Consider the following 20,139-nt stretch of genomic DNA (forward strand, 5'->3'; position numbering starts at 1 on the left):
AGACTGCTTCATAGGATTTTAAAGAATAAACGTTGATACACAAGAAGGGCTGGTAAATTGCTACTTCTGGAGGCTTCCCTTGGAGGGTTTTCACCCCTGCCCCCCTCTCCTTTCATGCTCCCCGCTCACCTTGGAAGACAATAGGTGGTGGAACTGGGGTGTGAGATAAAACTGGATGCCCTTCCAGGCCCCGGGAAGGGTCACTCCTCGCACTAACAGCATGAGCAGGATGAGGTAGGGAAAGGTGGCCGTGAAATACACCACCTGGAAGAGGGCAGGTGGGAGTGGCAGAGGAGTCCGTACAGCTCTGCCTGACCCAGACTTCATCCCGGACACCCACCTTTTCAACTTTTGGTGGTTCTGAACCAGGAACAGCCATCATTCTGGTCCTGCTCCCTCCATCAGCAGCCCAGTGTTGCTACCCTCCTTCCAAGGCCCCCCAGTCCCGTTTCTACTACTTCCCCTGATACAGGCTAGCACCACTGGTGGTGAGTCTCCTCCTCCTGTACCTAGCTGGTACCCCTGTAAGCCACCAGACACCCCCAACTTCTTGAACATCTAGTCGGCCACTTCTCTATCTCATCTTCTGCCTTGATGGTGACCGTGGTGGCCCCTCCTGGCTAACACTTTCTACCCTATATTGTATAGTGATGTCCTCTTGCTTAGCCGAGGTCATTTATGGCCTTTGACAAACATCCCATTGCCCTTCTCTCTGCCTACCACCTGCAGTGCCTGCTGATTATATCTAGTTTGTCTTCACCTGCTAACAGTAGTCCAACTTTCCCTACAAGGGATTCACTTCATGTCCAGCAGCAGGGTGGGCTCATGAACAGGCCAAGTCAAACAGATAATCCTTTCCTGCCACAAAGATCGGGTATGGGGTGGGTGGGTAAGTTGTAGTAAGCCTGCCTTACCCAATAAGGTAAGTTCTACAAGATCTGCAGACTGGAGAAGCAGGTGGAGGAAGCCAACGTGGAGGAAGGCTTCACTGAGAGAAAGATCAGAGGAGCATAGTGTGGTAACAGCCATGGAACCCCAGACCTACCCATGCCAAAGTTGTCTCCCACCTGGGGGGGGGGTGCTTTCCAGTTAGTGTAACATCTGGGTACAGATCACCTGCTGCTCCAAGAGGTCTGATCTATATACCCACCCCATAAGCATTCCACACATCCTCACTGAATCTGCAAATTGCCAAGCTCTGAGCAAGGATGCCAACTTGAATAAGCTATGGGTATTGCCCAAAGCAGGTACCCAGCCTAGAGAAGCAGGGAGGCCCAGGGTCCCTAGTAACCTCCATGCCCTCTGAGCAGAGCCCTCCTCAGGTACTCTCTTCCCCTCACCAGGTGAATTCTATCACCTTCTCAACCTTGGCCATCACCCTACCTCCTCTCCAGCCCCTGAATTTTGGCCCCCTGCCTCCCAAGCCTCACCTTGCCCGAGGACTTCACCCCTTTGAGGATACAGAGGAACACGATGACCCAGGCCAGCAGCAGGCAGAGGCAGAGGTTCCAGCGAATCTCCCCAGGTTGCCCGATGCCCTGGCTGCCCTGAATGTGCAGGACATAGCGACTGTGGGAGACAACAATCCGAGAGTCTTCTGGTCACCCTGCCACACACACTCCATAGGTATGTGGGGGGAGTCATGTCCAGTAGCTCCCCCCCCATGTGATGCTTTGGAAATCCCTCCCATTTTTCTCAGACTGCCTGAGCCCAGCTTGCCTCTAGCTGTCCCCACCTCCTTTGGGGCGCAAACAGCAGGTGTAGGCTTGATGGACCTGGTATTTGCACACGAATACACACGGGGGGGGGACCCTTGCCAGTGATCATGCGCAGGAGAAGGGGGGACTAGTCACCCAGGGTCTGGGCTCCTCTAGAACATCCTGGAACAAGACCTGAGAGTCGGGAGTCCTTAGTATCACCATTGCCGCTACTGAGCAAGCTCCTGGCCCTTGTTTTTCAGCTGGGATAGGCTAATTAGCCCCAATGTCTTCCCGAAGCCAACATTCCGGGGCTCATGAGAGCCTGGCACTGAAATGATAGCTTTATCCATGTTGCCTGTTTAAACCTCCCAGGCAACCTTCATCTCACCTCTGCTCTTACACTAATCTTGAGATGGTTCTAACTCCATAGGGCCCAGGCTCTATGGTAAGTGTTTTACCAAATGACATAGTAGTGAATTCAATAAATGCTCATTCAAAGAACGGATACATGAGAGAGTGACTTAAATGGACAAAGGTCCGATGAAGCCGGTGTGGTTACCACCCCCACTGCGACAGTGGAGGAAACTGAGACTCTAACATGTCACTTTCGATAATAAACGTCACTTTCATTAATAAACGGGCACCTACTAACCCCTCACCCTGGAGCTAGACCACAGTTCTCATGCACTCTTTCCCGCAAGCTGCACAGCCACCTTCTGAATTAGTCAGGACAGTTGTCTTGTTCTAAGAGTAGCTGGCCAGGAGAGGAGCCTCCACAGGCTGGCACAGCACCCCCTCCTCCTGCCTACCCTCAGCGGCTTCCCCGGTCCCACCGACCTCCAGTACTCCTCGCTGGGGCTGACAGTACTGCTGAGGTTAAGGGGCAGCACCCCATTGCCATCCCTGGGGCCTCTGTGCTCCAGGCAGCGCTCTGTGTTCCACCAGTTGCCACAGTGCTCCCAGGGCAGGTTGCTGGTGAGGGAGGCGAAGAGGTAGAAGAGGACATAGGCGATGATCATGTTGTAGTAGATAGCCACCAGGCCTACGATGAGCAGCATGGCCGCACCTGCACCTGGAGCAGGGGAGGGACAGCGTCACCTCCCTGCTAGAGCCTGAGAGGAGGGCAACTTCTCCCCCAAGGTTCCCGCTGGCTCGCTGGCTCGACAAAGCCAGGAATCACTGCGGCCTTACCTTTGAAGAGGGGGCTGATTTTCCAGACAGCCAGGGGTCCCAGGCTGGAGAACTGGCCCAGGGAGAGCTCAAGAAAGAAGAGGGGGATGCCGCAGATGGCCAACATGAGGAAGTAGGGAACAAGGAAGGCTCCTGCAGAGAGGAAGCAGATGGGGGTGGGAGTCAGGTGAACTCCCCCCAAGGCCCCACCGCTGTCCCTTGACAGCAGCCACCTACCCCATCCACCTGTGGGGGATGAAGCAGGTTTCCCAAGAGTCACTGAGGCCAGGGGAGCTAGTGGGTATTTGCACATTCCTGTAGCAAGAGAGCCCAGGAGTGGCTGGGCACAGAGCAGACACTCCAGAAGCACCTGCTGAGTGAGTGAATTCGTGAAGAGTGGATAAATGAGTTATCTTGCCAAGAGTGGCAGCTCTGCACCTCCAGAATCGGTTCCAGTGGTCCCTTCCTCATGAATGCTGCCTCAGACGAGCTGGCTGACACCTGAGATTTCATGGGCCTTGCAGTTTCCTGGGCCTGGCATCCCTTCCCCTTCTCTTCACACATAGACAGCCACCTCCTTCAGACAGCTGCCTACTACCAGCTGGCTCTGGAAGGGCTGGAGTCGCACAGCTAGCCCTCTGCCCTCCCTCCTGAAGAGATGTGGGTAGATATCCAAGTCACACCCCTCACTTCCCTTGCAATCCTGTATATGGATTTATTCAGGTGATCGTTTTTTTGTTGCTTTTGTTTTTGAGACAGGGTTTCTCTGTAGCTTTGGAGCCTGTCCTGGAACACGTTCTGTAGACCAGGCTGCCCTGGAACTCACAGATCTACCTGCCTCTACCTCCTGAGTGCTGGGATTAAAGGCGTGCGCCACCACCACCCGGCCAATTCAGGTGATCTTCTAAGAGGTTCTGGATGGCTAAACCCTCCAGAGCAGAGTCATCCCGGAAGTGCATATATCTGGGCTCCCCACCCCAACTTCATGGATGAGGGCTGCTTGTCTGAGGAAAAAGTGAGGTCAACATACAGAAAGGATAGGGAAGCAGGGAGTGGGGGAGGGGAGAGTCTTGGTGGGCTCATGATTTTGCTTGCTCTAGTGTTACCTGGGTTTCTCTTTACCAACACACACTTCTTAACAAGTTTGGGAGAGGGATTTGGAGCTATAGTAAGAGCATGTAGCCCTGGGGAAGACAGTTGGAAGGTTGAATCTGCATCAGGTGACTTTGAACAAATAATTTGGCCTCTCCAGACCCCAATCACCTCAGCATTTCCAAGGTGCCTACCTAGAAGGGTTGTTCTCAGGGCATGAGACAGGCACCAAGGCCAGGATCTAGCCCTAGCCATTGTTGATGAGGCTTAGAATGTTAACCTGATGGAGAATCAAGGACAAAGGGAATTGCTTGTAAAATAGCATAGATCTTGTGTCTGCAATCTGAATGGAAAGAATCAGGAGAGGGGACACTGAAGATTCTAGAGCAGGAATGGTGGGTGGAGCAGGGCCTTGGAGGAGGTGTGGGAGGGGACAGGAGACAAGGCAAAGTGTATGAGAAGTGACTGTGGGTACTACACTTTACACTGTGAGCTAGTGGGCAGCTCCTCCTGCCCACTGAAGAGTCTGGAATGGTGATGAAAAGAGACAGGCAGAGTAAGCTCCTTCCTCCTAAGTTTACTTCAAAGGTCACCGTATAGCTCCCCCAACACAAGAAGTCTTGATCTGTCACCCCAGCTACTCCCAAGAGGTCCCCAGACTCATACCGCCTCCATTGGTGTAGGCTCGGTAGGGAAACCGCCAGACATTTCCCAAGCCCACGCAGTAGCCGATACAAGACAGCAAGAAGTCCAGCTTGCCCGTCCAGTTGCCCCTGTCTGCTGCAAAGTCCACATCCAAGTCCACATCACCCTGGTCACTGGGGGTCATCAGCAGGTCTGGGGTGACAGGCTGCCAGGAAAGGGGAACAAAACAAAGAGGGAGGTGGATGAGGCCAGAGTGGAGCTGGGAACCCAAGCCAAGACCGTGGAACTGGACAGGGCTGAGTGGGAGATGCTCTATCAGTTCAGATAATCAAGCGGTTTCACCTGGTTGCAAGAGGCTCTAGTTTGGAGATCTTGAGGGACCAGCAGGGTAGCTCAGGCCTTAGGAAACTGTCTGGCTTCATCTTGGCCAGCAGAAACAGGCCAAGGATGATCCGATTTTAATACCATGGCCAACGATGACCTTTGTGACGGTCATCGTGTGTTAGTGATCACAGCACTAAACTTTCTACTCATGTCACCTGAGCCAACTACTCATCTACACTGCATTCTGAGCACGAGGAAAGGCGAGGCTCTGGGAGGGGTCATGACCTACCTGAGGCTTTTGCCTGCTTGGCTGTTAGGAGAGCCACGTCTGGCACCCAGCACTCATGAGGCTAATGGCCTGGTCTTTACCCACTTGGAGGTTATCTCCATCCGGATACTAGGACACCCAAGGACAGGTGGACAGACTGCAAGGTGTTCGGGAAAAGAGGCTCCAGGGGTGACAGAGAGAAGAAATCAGGGTACCCTTGGTAGGGGAGGCAAAGAACTTGACTGAATGTGGGCTTCCCTGAGGGAAGGCATCCAAATTCTGTCTTGTGGCTCAGAGAGCCTAGCAGGGACTGTGGGTTTCGCCTGCACTCAGAAAGAAACCTCTTATGTTCTGTCTCAGAGAGTCAGAGTCCAACTGTCATTAATGGATAGGAAAATGCAGACGAGAATGAGGTCAAGTGTCCTGACTGGTTCCTTCCAGGATCTGCTGTGGTTGGTGCGGCCCCCTAGGTACTCTCCCTGTGGCTGGGGCTAAGAGGCCGAGGTCAGCCTCAGACGCTTGGGATCTGGGCCCCAAAGAACGCAAGCTGGCCTGTTTGTGAGTTATTCTGGTCTGGGCATCTTGGCCCCAAAGAACGCAAGTTGGCCTGTTTGTGAGTTATTCTGGCTTTAGTACCTGAAGGAGGCTCCGAGGTACCAGGAGGACCATCTGAAATTCAGAGAGCAACTCCCAGGAAGGAACATGGGAGGGGGTCAGAAGATGGCAGCCCACATTGCCTCTTTGCTTTTGAAACTCCCTAGTGCCCAGGAGAATGGAAATACAAAGCAGACCAATCGGTAAATATCCAGCCATGGTGTGTAGCACAGGAGAAAAGCACATGCCCTCAGCTTCCTATCCTGGGAAATCCTGGGAACCAGGGCACCGATTCTGGCCCCTGGCCTATGCTAATACACTGTGTGACTGTGGTCTTCTGAGCCTCAGTTTCCCCATCTAGACAATGTGGAGATTGGGGAGATCATTGTTTCCAGAAACATATCCTTTGAGGTGCTCATAGTCAGACTGTGGAAAAATTCTCCAGTCAAAAGCTGGGTTGAAGCCGGGCGGTGGTGGCGCACGCCTTTAATCCCAGCACTTGGGAGGCAGAGGCAGGCGGATCTCTGTGAGTTCGAGAGCAGCCTGGTCTACAAGAGCTAGTTCCAGGACAGGCTCCAAAACCACAGAGAAACCCTGTCTCGAAAAAAACAAAAACAAAAAAAACAAAAACAAAAACAAAAAAAGCTGGGTTGACACAATTTAAAATGTTTATCTTCGCTTGTAGGACAGGACAGCTTATTTAGTGAGCCAGGCCATTCCAAATAGGGACTAGAATGCAGTGTTCCTAATTTCTGTTTAAGAAAAGGGTCTCATCAATGTACTATTTAAAATCTGTAGTGCATACTTAGAAATGGGAAAAAAAAACCTTTTACAATTATTTTTGTATTGCAAAAGAATTATATACCATTGTACTATAAAATAAAAAAAAAAAGAAAAGGGTCTCAAGTGCTGGTACCTTCAGGTATGTGAGTCTAGGCAGTGTCAGGGAGCCAAGGTCTTCGCTAGAGGCTCACAATGACTGGGGGCCAGGTAAGAGCCTCCCCAGGGACTCAGCCAAGCCAAACTAGATGAGTTTTCTTCCTAAAGACTTTCCACCCAAAATAGGTAGTGACAGAGACGTCACCGGGCACTGGCCACATGAGCATTACTGATGAAAGGGGAGCCGGGGTGTGGCTCAGTGGTGAGCATCTGCCCTCATATTCCAGGCCTGGCTTTCATCCCTGGAAATAGAGGTGAACAGAGGTATCACACAGCTGGAGATGTCTGCTCTAGTGTCAGGCTGGACAGTGGCTCCTGCGGCCTCACTGAAATTGCAGGCTTGAGGTGACTCAGTGACAGCGGTGTGACCATGGCAGCAAGTGTGTTTGTGGTTAGGCAACAGTGTCAGGGACAGCCTGGCATAATTGTGGGTGATGGTGACAGACAAAATGAAAAAGGTGCTTTAAAACTAAGATCCGTAGATGCTGGAGTGGCGGTTTTCCGCTGTGGCCTAGGACAGGCTGTGGTGAGGGTGACAGCAACTCCCAGGCTTAGCTGAGCTCCTCCCTCCCCACCCTCCCCTGCTCTCCGGCTGCCTCTCTAGTTGTGAGAATCAGCCTTTGGGGACCCTCAGGCTTGTACAGGCAGCCTAAGAGCAAGGCGGTGTCAGCCAGCTACCCTTGTCACTAGGGTCCAAGGTAAGCCTGTCACCCACAGATACCCTGCCCCTTTCAGGCGGGCTGACAGGAGGTCCCAGTAACGAGGCTCTTCTGATCCCCTCAGAGACGCTGCCCTTTCCACACTCACAGAGCAGTCCGATCCGTTTCCATGGCGACGAGAGTTCTAAGAGCAGAAGGCTGCCAACTGGTCCCCCACCTCCCCCAATCAGAAGGAAGCTTTCTCCTATTCTAGGGCCAGGGGATAGGGGGTCCCCCAAAGCTGAGCCAATCAGGAACCTACATGACACCCTAGCCTCACCATCAGGTGAATCCCAGGAGGCTTTGGGGATGGTCCAGGAGCTGCAGACAGCAGCCAAGTAAATGGGGCAGGGCCAGAACCTACCTGGCTGGCTTTTCTTTTCCACCTGGTTGGGAGCTCCCGCTCCCCACTCTGAATCATTCAGGAAAACACTTCTGAGCAGGCACCTGCACCCCCCCTTTTAGGAACCAACAGATATGGGTCCCACTCCCAGACATCAGGAGAAGGGGGCTAGGAGAGGGAGTACTGCCAAGCCTGGGGGGGGGGATCCTCTACCGTCTTGGAAAGACAAAAGGCATTGGGGAATCCCCACTTCGCTGCAGAAAACAGAGCTTCAGAAAGGAAAGGGAGGGGCCCAAGGTCAAATGGCAAGTCAAGGGCAGAGCTCTTCCTTGGCATTGCTCACAAATGCCCTCTTCTCTCTGAGTCATGGGGGGGGGCGTCAGCTCTGTTCTGCTTGTTCTAGGTAGCTTCTACTTCCAGGTAAGTCGTGAAGCACTTCCTTCTGTGCCTCAGCTGCCCCATCTATAAAATGGGCTAGTGGAGTCTAGTGCGTGGCTCAAGAAGAGGCTGGAGAAGCTCCTGTGGAGCATCCAGCAAGAGCTTTCTACTGCATGCTATCACGTGTGGCTGTGACAGAGAGGGGAAGAGGTTCTAGTGGGAAGGAAGAGCAAAGAAGAGAAAGAAAACCCTCGAGGGAATGGGAACAAGACCAATATGATCCAAGAGACCATAAACGGCTTTAAGAAGTGACTCCTGTCAGCCAATAGAAAAGACCCAACTATCCCAGCGTTTCCAGGCCTGGGAGCATAAGGACAGAAATCGTGAATGAAGGCGTGTGTGTGTGTGTGTGTGTGTGTGTGTGTGTGTGTGTGTGTTGTGATAACAGCAACCAGCCCCGGTGAAGTCTTTTCCATTGTAGTGGCCCCTTCCTGTTTATAGCATCTCCACATCTCACACAACCCAGTGGGTGGGGGGTTGTTTTCTCCACACGGGAGATGACTGGCTGGAGAATGAACCTGACCGGTTACCACCTAGTGGCAGCTTCCGAAGCAGTACTCAGTTCTCTTACCCTGTCTAGGGCTGACTCTTTAAAGCTAGTCGCCTGAAAACTTACCTCAGTAGTTCCCCTCCCCCACAAACAACCGGGAGGTCCAGCATGGAAGGTAGAGAGATCGAGGTCTGCCTGATATCTCTACCGGTACCTTACCTCCTATTTTTAGGTACCCAGATCCCACCCTTGCCTCCCTTCAGTCCCGATCACGGACTGCCTGGGGTCTTCTCAGGGGAGAGGTCCGCTCAGCAGGAAAGGGAAGGCTGCAGTGAAAACGGACAAGGGAGACCGCAGAGGGACCCAGCCCGAGTCCTTAGGACTGAAATGAGTGTGCTGGAGGCGGACAGAGGCCCTTGGGTCTATACAGCGTGTCCAGGAGAGGCCAGGGCGTGATACTACCTCAGAAGAGCTCTGTAGCGCTTAACGCCCCCACCTTGTCAGGCCCTGGTAGAACAGATGGTGAACTGGAAGAGGGGGCGGTATCTGACCCCAGTCATCCATCCGAGCCCCCTGGGGCTGCAGACACCTGTTTGCAGATGGAGCACAGTGAATCTGGACCCTAGCTCTACACCGCGACCCACTAGTGGAGATCGTGACCCCGCCCCTCCCCGTAATCCATCTTGGGAGGAGGTTCTCTAGCCTTGCGGGGTGGGGTGGGGGGGGGGACATCTCTTTGGCCCGTCGATCCTCCCAGCCTCAGGCAGGTGCGCTCCGCCCTCGTGCCCTACCTTGCGGAGGTGAGCTCCCTGGAGCTTCTTCATCTTGGAGAACTGGCGCTGGTGCTTGCTGGAGAGCAGAGAGCCAGCGAGGCGGGCGGAGCGCTGGTCCTACCGCTGCGCCTTTGCCCCCCGCGGCTCCCGCGCACCGGCTGAGGAGGGCGCAGGCGCTGCCGTGAGGCCGCTGCGGGCGTGGGGCGCTGCGAACGCCCTGACTCTCTGTCTCTCTCTCCTATCTCTGCTCAGCGCCCTACGCCGGGAAAACACCCAGACAGATCTGATGACGGACAGACGGCGGCGGGGGGATGCGCGCGCCCCCGCACGCAGAGATGCGGATTGGAGCGGCCAGAGCGGGTGGGGAGGGGGGTGCGTGACAGAAACCATCGGCAGCAGCTACGGTCTCCTGCGTGACCTTGGGCAAGTGACTGCCTTCTCTGGGTCTCCCTTTCATTAGATGGGCGAGCAGAGACGCAGGCAGAGTGCTCCTGAACACTAATATTCATGTATGGAGTTCTAGCACACTACATCTTCATTGCTGATGACCTTAAGTTTCTTACCTTACACTTTACTGGGCCCGTAAGGAACTCAGGGAGGCCAAACAAAACAACCAGCATGGAGCTGCCACACAGTAGGTACTCAAGTAAAGCTGCTTGTTACTAACTGACTGTTGTTTCCAGTAGTCTATCAGTACTTCTCCAGTACCTTAAAATGATCCTGGCCTCATCTCGTTTTCTCAACCTAGAGAGGCCCGTGTTAGTCCTTCTATTTCACAGGTGAGGAAATTAAAGATCAGGTAAGGCCACACAGTTAGTGTGTGACATCAACAACAGAGTCAGGCTTCATAGACTTCCCGTAGACATGGTGGCCCTCAGCACTACTCCTCTTCATGGGATGAAAGTGCAATTGGGAGGCTTGGGGGAGGAAAAGGACAGGTAGGTCTCACTGTGCTGTGGTGGCTTGTGATGTAATGATAAACCAAGTTCCTGTCTACCAGCACTATGGCCCCAGAGCCATGTGTTTTATCTGTGACTAGGGCCATCAGCCAGCAGGTATCTGGCTGAGCCCTCTGAGCGCCTGGGCATCTTGTGAGCCTTCTGCTAGGATGGGGAAATAAGAGCTGGGGTATCTGAGAGATCAGAGCACTAGGAGAAACCAGACATGGCAAATCCCTGGCCACTAAAGGTGCCCCCTTCAGACATTTGCCATTAACATGTTTGCCAGCTCCAGCAGGGAGAGGACTTCAGGAGATGGCAGGATAGGTCTGCTCTGACCTCTGGGGTTTGAGAAGAGAAGAAAGCTCCAGAGTTCCTGAGCTGGGTAGAGGGCCCACCTCGCTTTCCCAACATCTGAGCTATTCCTACCAGAGTCTAACCAGTCAAGGCTTCCCTGACTTAGGAGAAAGGAGCTTCCCCTAGCTGCTTCTGCCCCTAGGAACCTCAGGAGGCCAAGATGGGCAGAGGACATTTCCTGAGCCCTGCTGTATTATGATGGGCACTCATGTCTAGTATTCAATTATTAATTCTTCCCAACATCCCCAGAAAGCAGGTATGTGTAGAACAAATTTTATACATGAGGAAACTTGCTCAGAGGAATGATGTCATATGCCCAAGACCTCAGAGGATCTCAGGGCTTTGGAATAAGCCTGGAGTGCCTATGGCCCTGTCTGGGGAGGACCAGAGGCCTGGGGCTCAGGAAGGAGGCTCTTGCAGGTTCCCCCTCCTACTTCTCTCCCTTTGCCACTGGAAACTGTCAGGCCTTTGGAAGGTCCAGAGGACTTCGGGACAGGGCTGGGGTGAGGCCATTGACTTTGGATCCCAGAATACTGGCCTCTTTCTGGCCCCTGCATAGCAGCACGTGGTTGGAAGTCGGAGGCCATACTGAAGCTTCGCCTTCCTTGAGCAAGTATGATGACCAGTGAGCTTTGGCGATAGTCACTGAGGGCATGGGGTGCAGGGGGCTGCGCCCATACTTTCGAGATGGGGAACTGAAACTCACAGAGGGCAGTACTGGCAAAAATCACTTAGGGTGGGGCAGAGCCACACCTGGAATACCAAATGTGAGCCCACGCAGGCAACACTTCCTGATCACCTCTGCCACCATCTCCCTGTCACCAGCCTTGGGTGGGGAAAAAAAAGCAAAATACTAAGGTTTTCTGGCAGATGCTGCCCCCGCATCAGCCATTCTACCCCCTGAAGTTCCAACTTTGCAATTATGCAATAAGCAAGGGTTCAGTGACCAGACATACTTGACTATTCCCTGTCACCCATCCTGAGGGACTAGGATGCTAACACCCCTTAAATGCTCTTCCCCTGCCCTCTTATCCCCGCCCCTCCCTTTCCTTCTCCAGGCACATCTCCTGGTCTCACCACAAGCCAGAAGTGAAATGGAGATGCGTGCTGATTTAAGGAAAGTGTTAGATGGAAATGTACTTCCTTTATTATATAGGGAGATATTTTTAAGTGCATATAAATAAACATTTTTAATTTGCTTAAACGTTCGGATTTTGTCACCGTAGAGCATGTGTTTTGCTACAACGAGGAGTGGGGACTGTGAAAACCGAGGCTCCAGACTGCCAGTCCATCTGGTGCAGAGAGGAGGATGCCCTTCTAGAACAGCCCGGCTGACCGGCCGGCCGGGATTGCCCTCTAGGGCCGCTCTGGTGGGCTGCCCGTCTGTTTCCCCATCGCAGGCCAGGCAGTTTTTCTCAGATAGAAGACCTCTTCCAAGTTTCTGCTGCCATGCACGCATAACCCCTCAGGTGTTGGAGCCCGCCTCTTCCAAAGCTTCCAACCTGGAGTCTCTAGAACATTCCTGGGGCCTCATAGCCCCTGCCATACTTGTGGCAATTGATAGTGACTTAGTGCTTCTACAGGACTAGGGTTCTCAGTGTGGAGCTAGTGTTCTACGGATCCAAGAAAACTATATACAAAACAGTGCTGCTGTGCTCTGTTTTCATTTGCTAGAGCTCGGGCTAGAGAGATGGTTTAGCGGTTAAGAGCACTGGCTGCTCTTCCAGAGGACCCAGGTTCAATTCCCAGTATCCATATGGCAGCTCAAAACTATCTCATTTGCTAGTGCCTTAGAGGACCAGCCCAAGACAGCTCTACTATTGGATTCTATATCCCCAGCAGCAGCTCAGGCCTGTCACTTAGCAGAAAGGCATGTATAGCTCCCCTGTACAAAATAGCACCTGCTGTCCCCAGAGGATAGCTGGGACACCTCCATCTCTGGGGTGGTTGCAGGGTCTGATGTAACCTGAGGAGTTTTCTTTCCTTAGTCACTGCTACACCCCTCAACCTCTCCTGGAACTTACGTTTCTTCTGGACAGGGTGTCAGGTTCACCAGGCTGATCTTGAACTTACTACGTAGCCAAGGATGACCTTGAATTCTTTATCTTCCTGCCTCCACCATTCAGGTGGCTGGGATTACAGGCATGTGCTACCAGACCCACAGTCCTGGAGGTTGAACCCAGGGCTTCATGCACCTCTACCACCTAAGCTATATCCCCAGCCCTCCAACGGAATGTTTTTAGGTGACAGGAAGACCATAGCATGCTTATAAACATATACAGACCACGTCTCTTCCTCATGGAGTTCAAATACTAAGGAGCAGGTAATCAACATCCAACCTTCCAAGCTCCCATGTGAGTGACCACTGTCTGCTGGGCAGGGTCTTCTAGAGCCAGGACCTCATCTCCTCATGACACCAACTGACCTCAGGGCTATAGTGGCTGGGACTGCAGCCAGACACGCAAGCATCTCAAGTGGGATGCAAAGCATATGCCGAGCCTGTACACTTCAGTCCCAGCAATAGCTGCTTTAGCTCCCTTTGTCAGATGAGGAGACCCAGAGAGGCTAAGCACATCTTAGCTTCCAAGTCTCATAACCTAGAGGCTGTCACGCTGGAACCCAGTGTGTTACACTCAACTGTCACACTTAACTCCAAAACCTGATGATCCAGTCAGTCATGGGGAGGTCATGGCCCTTCAGCCACGAAGCTTCCAGAACTCCCTTGTAGGTGTGTGTGTGGGGGGGGGAGTAGGGAGTGGTCACAGGTGCAATTATCAGTTTCCTGGGTTTGAAGCATGAGGAACATTGTTATCCCAGCATTCTGGAGGCCGAGGTAGGAGGATCAATTTTTGTTCAAGGCCACGCTAGACTATATGGTGAGCTTGAGGTCAGCCTGGGCAGTAAAAGGGCTCAACAGGTAAAAGCATTTGCTGCAAAATTCCGTTTACATCCAAAACAACTGGACCGGAGCAGGAAATGGGGGCCCAGAGAGGGAAGTAGTTACCCTATGGTCATGTGGATCAGACAGCTAAACTCAGCCGCTACCAGCCTCTCCCCACTCCATTCTTCTGGTGCCACCTGATTTCTGCGGCTCAGATGTCAAACTGCTACAGGAGGCTCTGTTGTCTCCCCCAGAGGATGGCAGGAGACAGAAGAGGCTGGTGTGTTGGGACTGGAACACCTGTGCACTCTTATCCCAGGCCCAGGAGCAAAGGGCGAAGGGAGGCACGCTGAGCACACTTTTTATGACCTAGCCACCTCCCAGAACAGTAAACAGAGGGGCAAGCAGCTGGCACCAGAACCCTCTGGGCAGAGAAGGTCCTATGTAAGTGACTTCTGCCCACCTCTCTGGGAAGAAGGTGAGAAGTCCCCTCCCAGAAGCTTAAGGAACACTCTACGTTCCCATTGCGCTGTTCCTCCTTCCCTTCTGGACTTGACCATCACACAGGGTCTTAGCTCAGCACTGCCTTCCCCAGGAAGCCTCCTAGGCCTCTGGGTGCACAGGGAGCCCATCTGCATTCCATCCCCACACACCGCACTGGTTCCTGCTGTGTCCAGAGCAAAGTTCTGGCTGGCCCTTATCTTTTTATATTAGCACCACTATGAGTGTGGCACTCTTCCCACTGGGCCAGGTACCTCTTGGGGAAAGGGCTATGTGCTTCCCGCAAGGCCTGGTGCGCAGAGTGCAGTGTGAATTTTTTCACAATGTTTTTCAACAGTGTTGCAAGAAAAGCTAAACTGAACGCGCCAGGAAGCGTTGGAGCTTGTCCTGGATCTAGCTCTGTAGGCCAGGTTGGTCTCGAACTCACAGAGATTCACCTGCCTCTGCCTCCTGAGCGCTGGGATTAAAGGCGTGCGCCACCACCGCCCAGCGACTGGTCGTGTTTTAAAGGTGATTTTTGTTGGGGGAACTACAGAATGGGAAGGAGACACAGTCAGTCACAAGGAAAGGATGATGGTGATGAAACTTTTTATAAAATTCCTTTAATCCTATGTATGATTTTTATAAATTGTTTAAGGGGGAAAAACTTATTTCTGAACCTGCATTCAAGAGATTCCATTCTCCCTAACCCCTGTCCAGTTATGAGTTCCCCATGGCCTGGGGCCTCCCTGGGTGTGATGGACAGTCAGTCTATGGGGAGGTGGGCATGGGCAGGCGGTAGACTCTGTCTAAGTCTACCCTGAGAGGCTTCCCTTTCATCCATAGACCTTCCTGGGGTGCTAAGGAGGGGACAAGTTCTGTCTCAAGAGCAGGGACCAATTGCCCAGCCTTTACCTCGGGCCCAGTCCTGGTAGCTTTGAGAGCACCTCCAGGCTGGGGAGGGATAGAGGGCAGGTGGAGGTGAGGTTTCAGGTGGAGACAGGTGGGACTGGCATCAATCTTACGCTTCACATGTGAGTCTACACCCTTGTGTGCCCCTTCTCTCAACACCGACTCCTCTCCAGGGCCAGTCTGCTCCATGCAGCAGCCTCCCAGGAGGAGGAGGAGGTGGAGCCTCAGTCTTGTCTGGACAGCTTGTTGAGCCCTCTGGATCTTGAGATAGCTCCAGGTGACTGAGACCTCTCAGGGTGCCCCCCCCCATCACCCCATGGCGTAGGACACAGGAGCTGGAAGAGGTCCTTGTCCAAAAGGCTCATCACATAGCCCAGCCAAGGGAGGCAGGGAGTTGGCAAGTGACTTGTCCTAGGTAGGAAATTTGTCCACAGTGACCTCAAGGGTCAGCAACAGGGCTGGAACTCAAAACAGGCTTCTTTGGCTCCAGCAAAGCCAGGTGCCCAGCATTAGAGTCCCTAGATCCCTGGGCCCCAGGCTGGAAGGGTCTAGGGTAGAAATTCCTCCTTGACAGGCACTGGGGAGGGGGTACCCAGAAGGCCAGCACTGGTGGGGCATAGACTACCCAGGGGTGGCCCTGATGGTGTGGGGTTGTCATCCAGCGGCAGGGGCAGCTGCGAGGGAGGTAGTGGCTGCTGCTGTTGCTGTTTCTTCTTGTTCACTTTGCGCTCCTTGGCTCGACGGTTCTGGAACCATATTTTTACCTGTGGGATTGTACAGACTTTTTATGGAGCAGGGGTTAGAGGGAGCTGGGTCAGGGTAGGTGGTCTTCATGGTCCACTTCCTGCTGTAGCCACCAGACCTCAGGCACTGATACACATTCTCCTGTGCCCTAGACACCGTTCTCTGTAACCTCCTTCTTCCCCTTCCAAGGCCCGATTACTCCAGAGTCCCTCGTGTCCACCCTTTGTCTAGGTCTGAAGAGCACTGAATGGCACTAATGCCCACTGTAGCCTGTGTATGTATATGTGTGTGTATGTATGCACAGCAATACTGGGCTTAGGTAGCAGTATGGCAGTGTGCATTGTGTAGTACTGTGCCAGTAGTCGGGGAGACAACCTCTCTGTTCTCTTTTTGTGAGCCCTGTATCTTCATGACATCCTGAAAGCCCGACTCTGGGCCCTGTTACTTGAACTGAGGCGGAGGACCTACATACCTGCCGCTCTGTGAGCCCCAAGTTAGCAGCCAACTCGGACTTGCGTCGGATGGTGATATACCGGCTGTAGTGGAACTCCTTTTCCAGCTCCAGGCGCTGGTGGTCTGTGTAGACCACTCGGTATTTGTCCTTGGTCCGAGTCTTACCTGAGGAGTAGAAGGGGCAGTGAGGGAGGGTGAGTGCAATGGAGCACCCCAAAAGGCCAGGAGGCCCCAGGCAGGCAGCTGGCAGCTAAGAAACTGCTAGCTGTGTCAGATCTTCTGTTCACTCAGAAGGGCTCAGTGCTGTGGGAACAAACTCCCCAGATGGTTTTGACTCAAGGGTCCCCAGGGTGTGTGTCTGAACACCAGTGTTATGAAGGGGACACCTGACTGGTGAGGGTAGACTGTGGCTAAGGGAGTTGCCAGACGCTCCCCCTGCCCACCCTGTGCAGGGAAGTCACAACGGTGGAGGATACACAGGACTCAGAAATACTCTAGCTTGGGGGGCTCCCCAGATCTACTGAGTGCTAACCCAAAGACTGAAAGGCCGGGGACTGTTGGTGGACCCCAGGGTCTGCTGGGTACCCAGGACATTCAGGACACCAGGCCTGGCTCTAGGTTGCACCAGGGACCAGGGGCTGATCTACCGGAGCCGTTCACACTCCCTCCCATGTCCAGGCACAGAGCAATGACTCAGCTCCTTCCACTAGACAAACCAAGTCCCTGCCTCAAGCCACACTCTGAGGGGGGCAGGGGAATAAAATGAGAAGTCCCTGCTTGAATGCTAGGGGAAGGACGCAGACAAAAAGAAAATAAAAATGGAAAACATTGGCATTGTTCACTGGCAATTATTTTGAGGGAAAGAAAGAAGACAGGGCTCCTAAGAATTTGGCGGTGGGAAGCTGTGGGGATTTCAGACAGAGTGGGGCTGGCTGAGGAAGGTGGCAGTGCCACCTATAGTCCCAGCTACTCGTTTGGGTCACTTGAATCCAGTGACCAGACTGGGTAACATAGTGGGACCCCTGTTTCAAAAAGAAAAAAGAAAAAGTCAAACATTCAACACCATGGCTCTTGAAGCTGAACCGAGAGAAAGAGCATGCAGGCTACCTAGAGAAACAGAATCTGGTGGAGCGAACAGAGAATGCAGAGGCCTTGAGGTGGGGGCATGTCTGACCATGAGTGAGGAAGCTGATGGGCCAGGGTGCGAGGAGCAGAGGGGATGGGGCAGAGGTCAAGGGGAAGGGCTTAGGTTTTCCTCTGCCTGGAATGGGACTCACTGCAAAGTTCTAAGCAGAGAGGACATGCCGTCTGCTGCAGGCTTTCATGTTTTTCTGGCTGCTGTGTGGAGAGTAGATTAGGGGCAGGAATAAGAAGGAGGTGCAGGAAGGACTGACATGTCTCAGGAAAAGAGGGTGGTGGCTTGGTTTCCAGATAGTGCAGCCTGGGCCAGGAGCTGGACTTAAGGGTTGTCTGAGGTTATTAATATCAGGGTTGCCTTTGGAGCTGAGCGTGGACGGTTGTCTGTGAAGAATATTACTGTACGGGGACCTGGATGAACACCAGCTTTCTCTGTAAGAACCTGAACCCATGGCTGAACTAGAAGGTGCACGCCGACAGCAGGCATGCACACACCAGGGCACGACCGATCCTGGGATAACCCTGGATCTCCCTGCCACCCACACACCCACAAAAAGCCTGGCCTTTGCCTCCCCACTCCGTTGGCTATGCCTGTTCCCCCATGCTCCTGCACTAAAGACCTACATCTGGCCCACCTCCACCCATCCATCCCACACGGACTTGGCAGGACAGACTCAGGCTCTTCTCCAGCCAAGTGGTTCTGTGGGGGAATGGGAGACAACAGCTGTTCCCAGGCGGCTTCTCCCTGGGTTTTCTGCCAGAATGGCAGAGCCACACTGGCCACTTCCACATGCACCAAGCTCACAGTACCACCTGACAGCAGAGACATAGCCCAGGATGGCCTTCAGTCCTGTGCCAGGCATGGTGAGAGGAGGGGCTGAGGGAGAGGCTGCTAAGGCCTTGGCTCCAGATGAGGCTCCTCCTTGACCTAGAAACGTCACTCTTGGCTCAGAAACAGCTCTGCCTGAGGCTGCTACCACCACAGCTTAGCTGGGCTCTGAACCCACAGCCCACTACTGGGGTCACTAGCTAGAGTCAGGAGTCCTGGGATTTTGGTCCCCTGCCAGCTTCAGATGAAGAGACCATGGTTTAAGGAAGTGGTGCGGCTGCTGGAGGTCTAAATAAGAGGCCGGTGAGCTCTTCCAGGAGTGTCCAATGCAGCTGTGGGCCCCAAGTGTCCCACGACAGCGATGGGCGCTGCACTACACATCCTTAGATTACTACTGAATAGAATAATGTCAAACTGTTGGCTACTCCTGCTAGATCTAGTCCAACCTCTCTGCAGAGTCAGGGTCACAAGAGGACAAGTGGGCACACATGTGCCAATGCCATGCCCTCTAGCCTAGAGTTGCCTCCAACGCATAGCTCCCCATCTCATCATTATTAGGTACCACCGAGCTGCCCAATATCCTGTGTAGGCAATAGAAGCTACAGAGCATACCACGCCTCTATGTCCATTCCCTGGAATAAAAGGTCAAATCATGGCAAAAGTAGACCAGAAAGTCTGGGCCGGCTGGGATTGATGGCCTCGGGCTGGGAATTTCAAATGCCAGGAAGACTCCTAGTGGTGTCCAAAAGGATAAGCTGAGCAGCAGAGGGGGCTTTGATTGCAAGAGCCCAGTCATGAAGGCAGCTGTTCTTTTAGTACCTAGCTTGCTCACCCTCTCTGTCTCTCTCAGCTCCCTGCCTCTGTCCCCTTATGCTGAACAACAGGGACCCACAACAGTCAGTTATAGCTGGGAGCCAGGGCACAGAAAGCTACTCTCTCTGAGGCCATCAGCCTGGTAATAACAGGAACCAAGATCTCCAGATTAGGGTGTTGGCTGCACTGCAGCACCTCTGTCCCCACCGGGGTCAGTGGAGCCCTAGTCCATAGCCCTGGAGGGGAGTTGATAGAATTAGGAACCTACTGGCCAACTTCTATCTAGCCCATCTGCTTAAAGTGCACAGGTTGATTGCTAAGAAAACATTCAGCAATGAGCAAAATGTTCAATCCCTTGTATGGTCCAGAAACCAGGGACTCCTATCTACTGTCCAGAGTGAGCACTAGCTGGAGCACCCTCCTAGGAGCCAACTAAGCATCATGTATCCTGATTTTCTAGGCACAAAACCTTGGCCATAAGCTCGACTCCCAGGAAACAACCTCGCAGAGAACTGCCCACAGCAGTGATTGTTGCTAATAGCACAAGACTAAACACAATGCCCATACCCAAGATCAGGGAGCTGGTGAGCCCCCATGGAGAGGAGCACTGAGCAACTAGACATGTATGAGGGCGCAAGACACAGGCTACTAGAAGAACAGCCTGCTACCAGCCTGGGGAGATGGCTCAGTAGAAAACGCGATGGCTACACAGGTAGGGGACCCGAGTTCAGATCCCCAGAACCCATGGAAAGCCAGTTATGGGGGCTCCCTCGCCTGTAATCCCACTTCTGGGGGTATAGGGTGGAGACAGGTGAAGCCCTGGGGCTCCCTGGCCAGTCAGTCTAGCTGAAACAGTCAGCTCTGGCTTCAGTGAGAAACCCTGCCTCAAAGACTAAGGTGGAGGGCGCTGGAGATACCCAAAGGTACAGGTGAACACATGTTTATGAACACACACACACATAGGCACACGCAAAAATACATAAGAATTAGACATTTGTGAACTTTAAGTAGCATATCATTTTAGTTTTATGTTATTTTTTTCCCTAAAAATATGTACAAGAAGCCAACAACAGAAGCTACCTCCTCCAGGAAGGCAGCTGGAGGTGGAGAGACATAGGGAC

General features: G+C 53.1%; 2 protein-coding genes across 2 annotated transcripts in view; both read right to left on the bottom strand.

Annotated features, from left to right (window-relative positions):
- The window catches only part of Slc6a7 (solute carrier family 6 member 7), a 17,126-nt gene extending 7,343 nt beyond the window's left edge, over positions 1-9,783 (bottom strand). Inside the window, exons 1-6 of the mRNA XM_005356161.3 lie at positions 9,493-9,783; positions 4,629-4,812; positions 2,892-3,023; positions 2,538-2,772; positions 1,431-1,569; positions 130-264 (exon numbers count right to left, since the gene is read on the bottom strand). Coding sequence (XP_005356218.1) covers positions 130-264; positions 1,431-1,569; positions 2,538-2,772; positions 2,892-3,023; positions 4,629-4,812; positions 9,493-9,525 — 858 coding nt within the window. The 5' untranslated portion in view covers positions 9,526-9,783. The remainder of the gene's footprint in view (positions 1-129; positions 265-1,430; positions 1,570-2,537; positions 2,773-2,891; positions 3,024-4,628; positions 4,813-9,492) is intronic.
- Positions 9,784-15,590: 5,807 nt separating this feature from the next.
- Cdx1 (caudal type homeobox 1) overlaps positions 15,591-20,139 on the bottom strand; it is a 16,895-nt gene continuing 12,346 nt past the window's right edge. The window contains exons 2-3 of the mRNA XM_005356162.2: positions 16,259-16,404; positions 15,591-15,806 (exon numbers count right to left, since the gene is read on the bottom strand). Coding sequence (XP_005356219.1) covers positions 15,591-15,806; positions 16,259-16,404 — 362 coding nt within the window. The remainder of the gene's footprint in view (positions 15,807-16,258; positions 16,405-20,139) is intronic.

Source organism: Microtus ochrogaster, chromosome 18 (genome assembly GCF_000317375.1).
Source record: "Microtus ochrogaster isolate Prairie Vole_2 chromosome 18, MicOch1.0, whole genome shotgun sequence".
Classification (NCBI taxonomy): Eukaryota; Metazoa; Chordata; class Mammalia; order Rodentia; family Cricetidae; genus Microtus; species Microtus ochrogaster.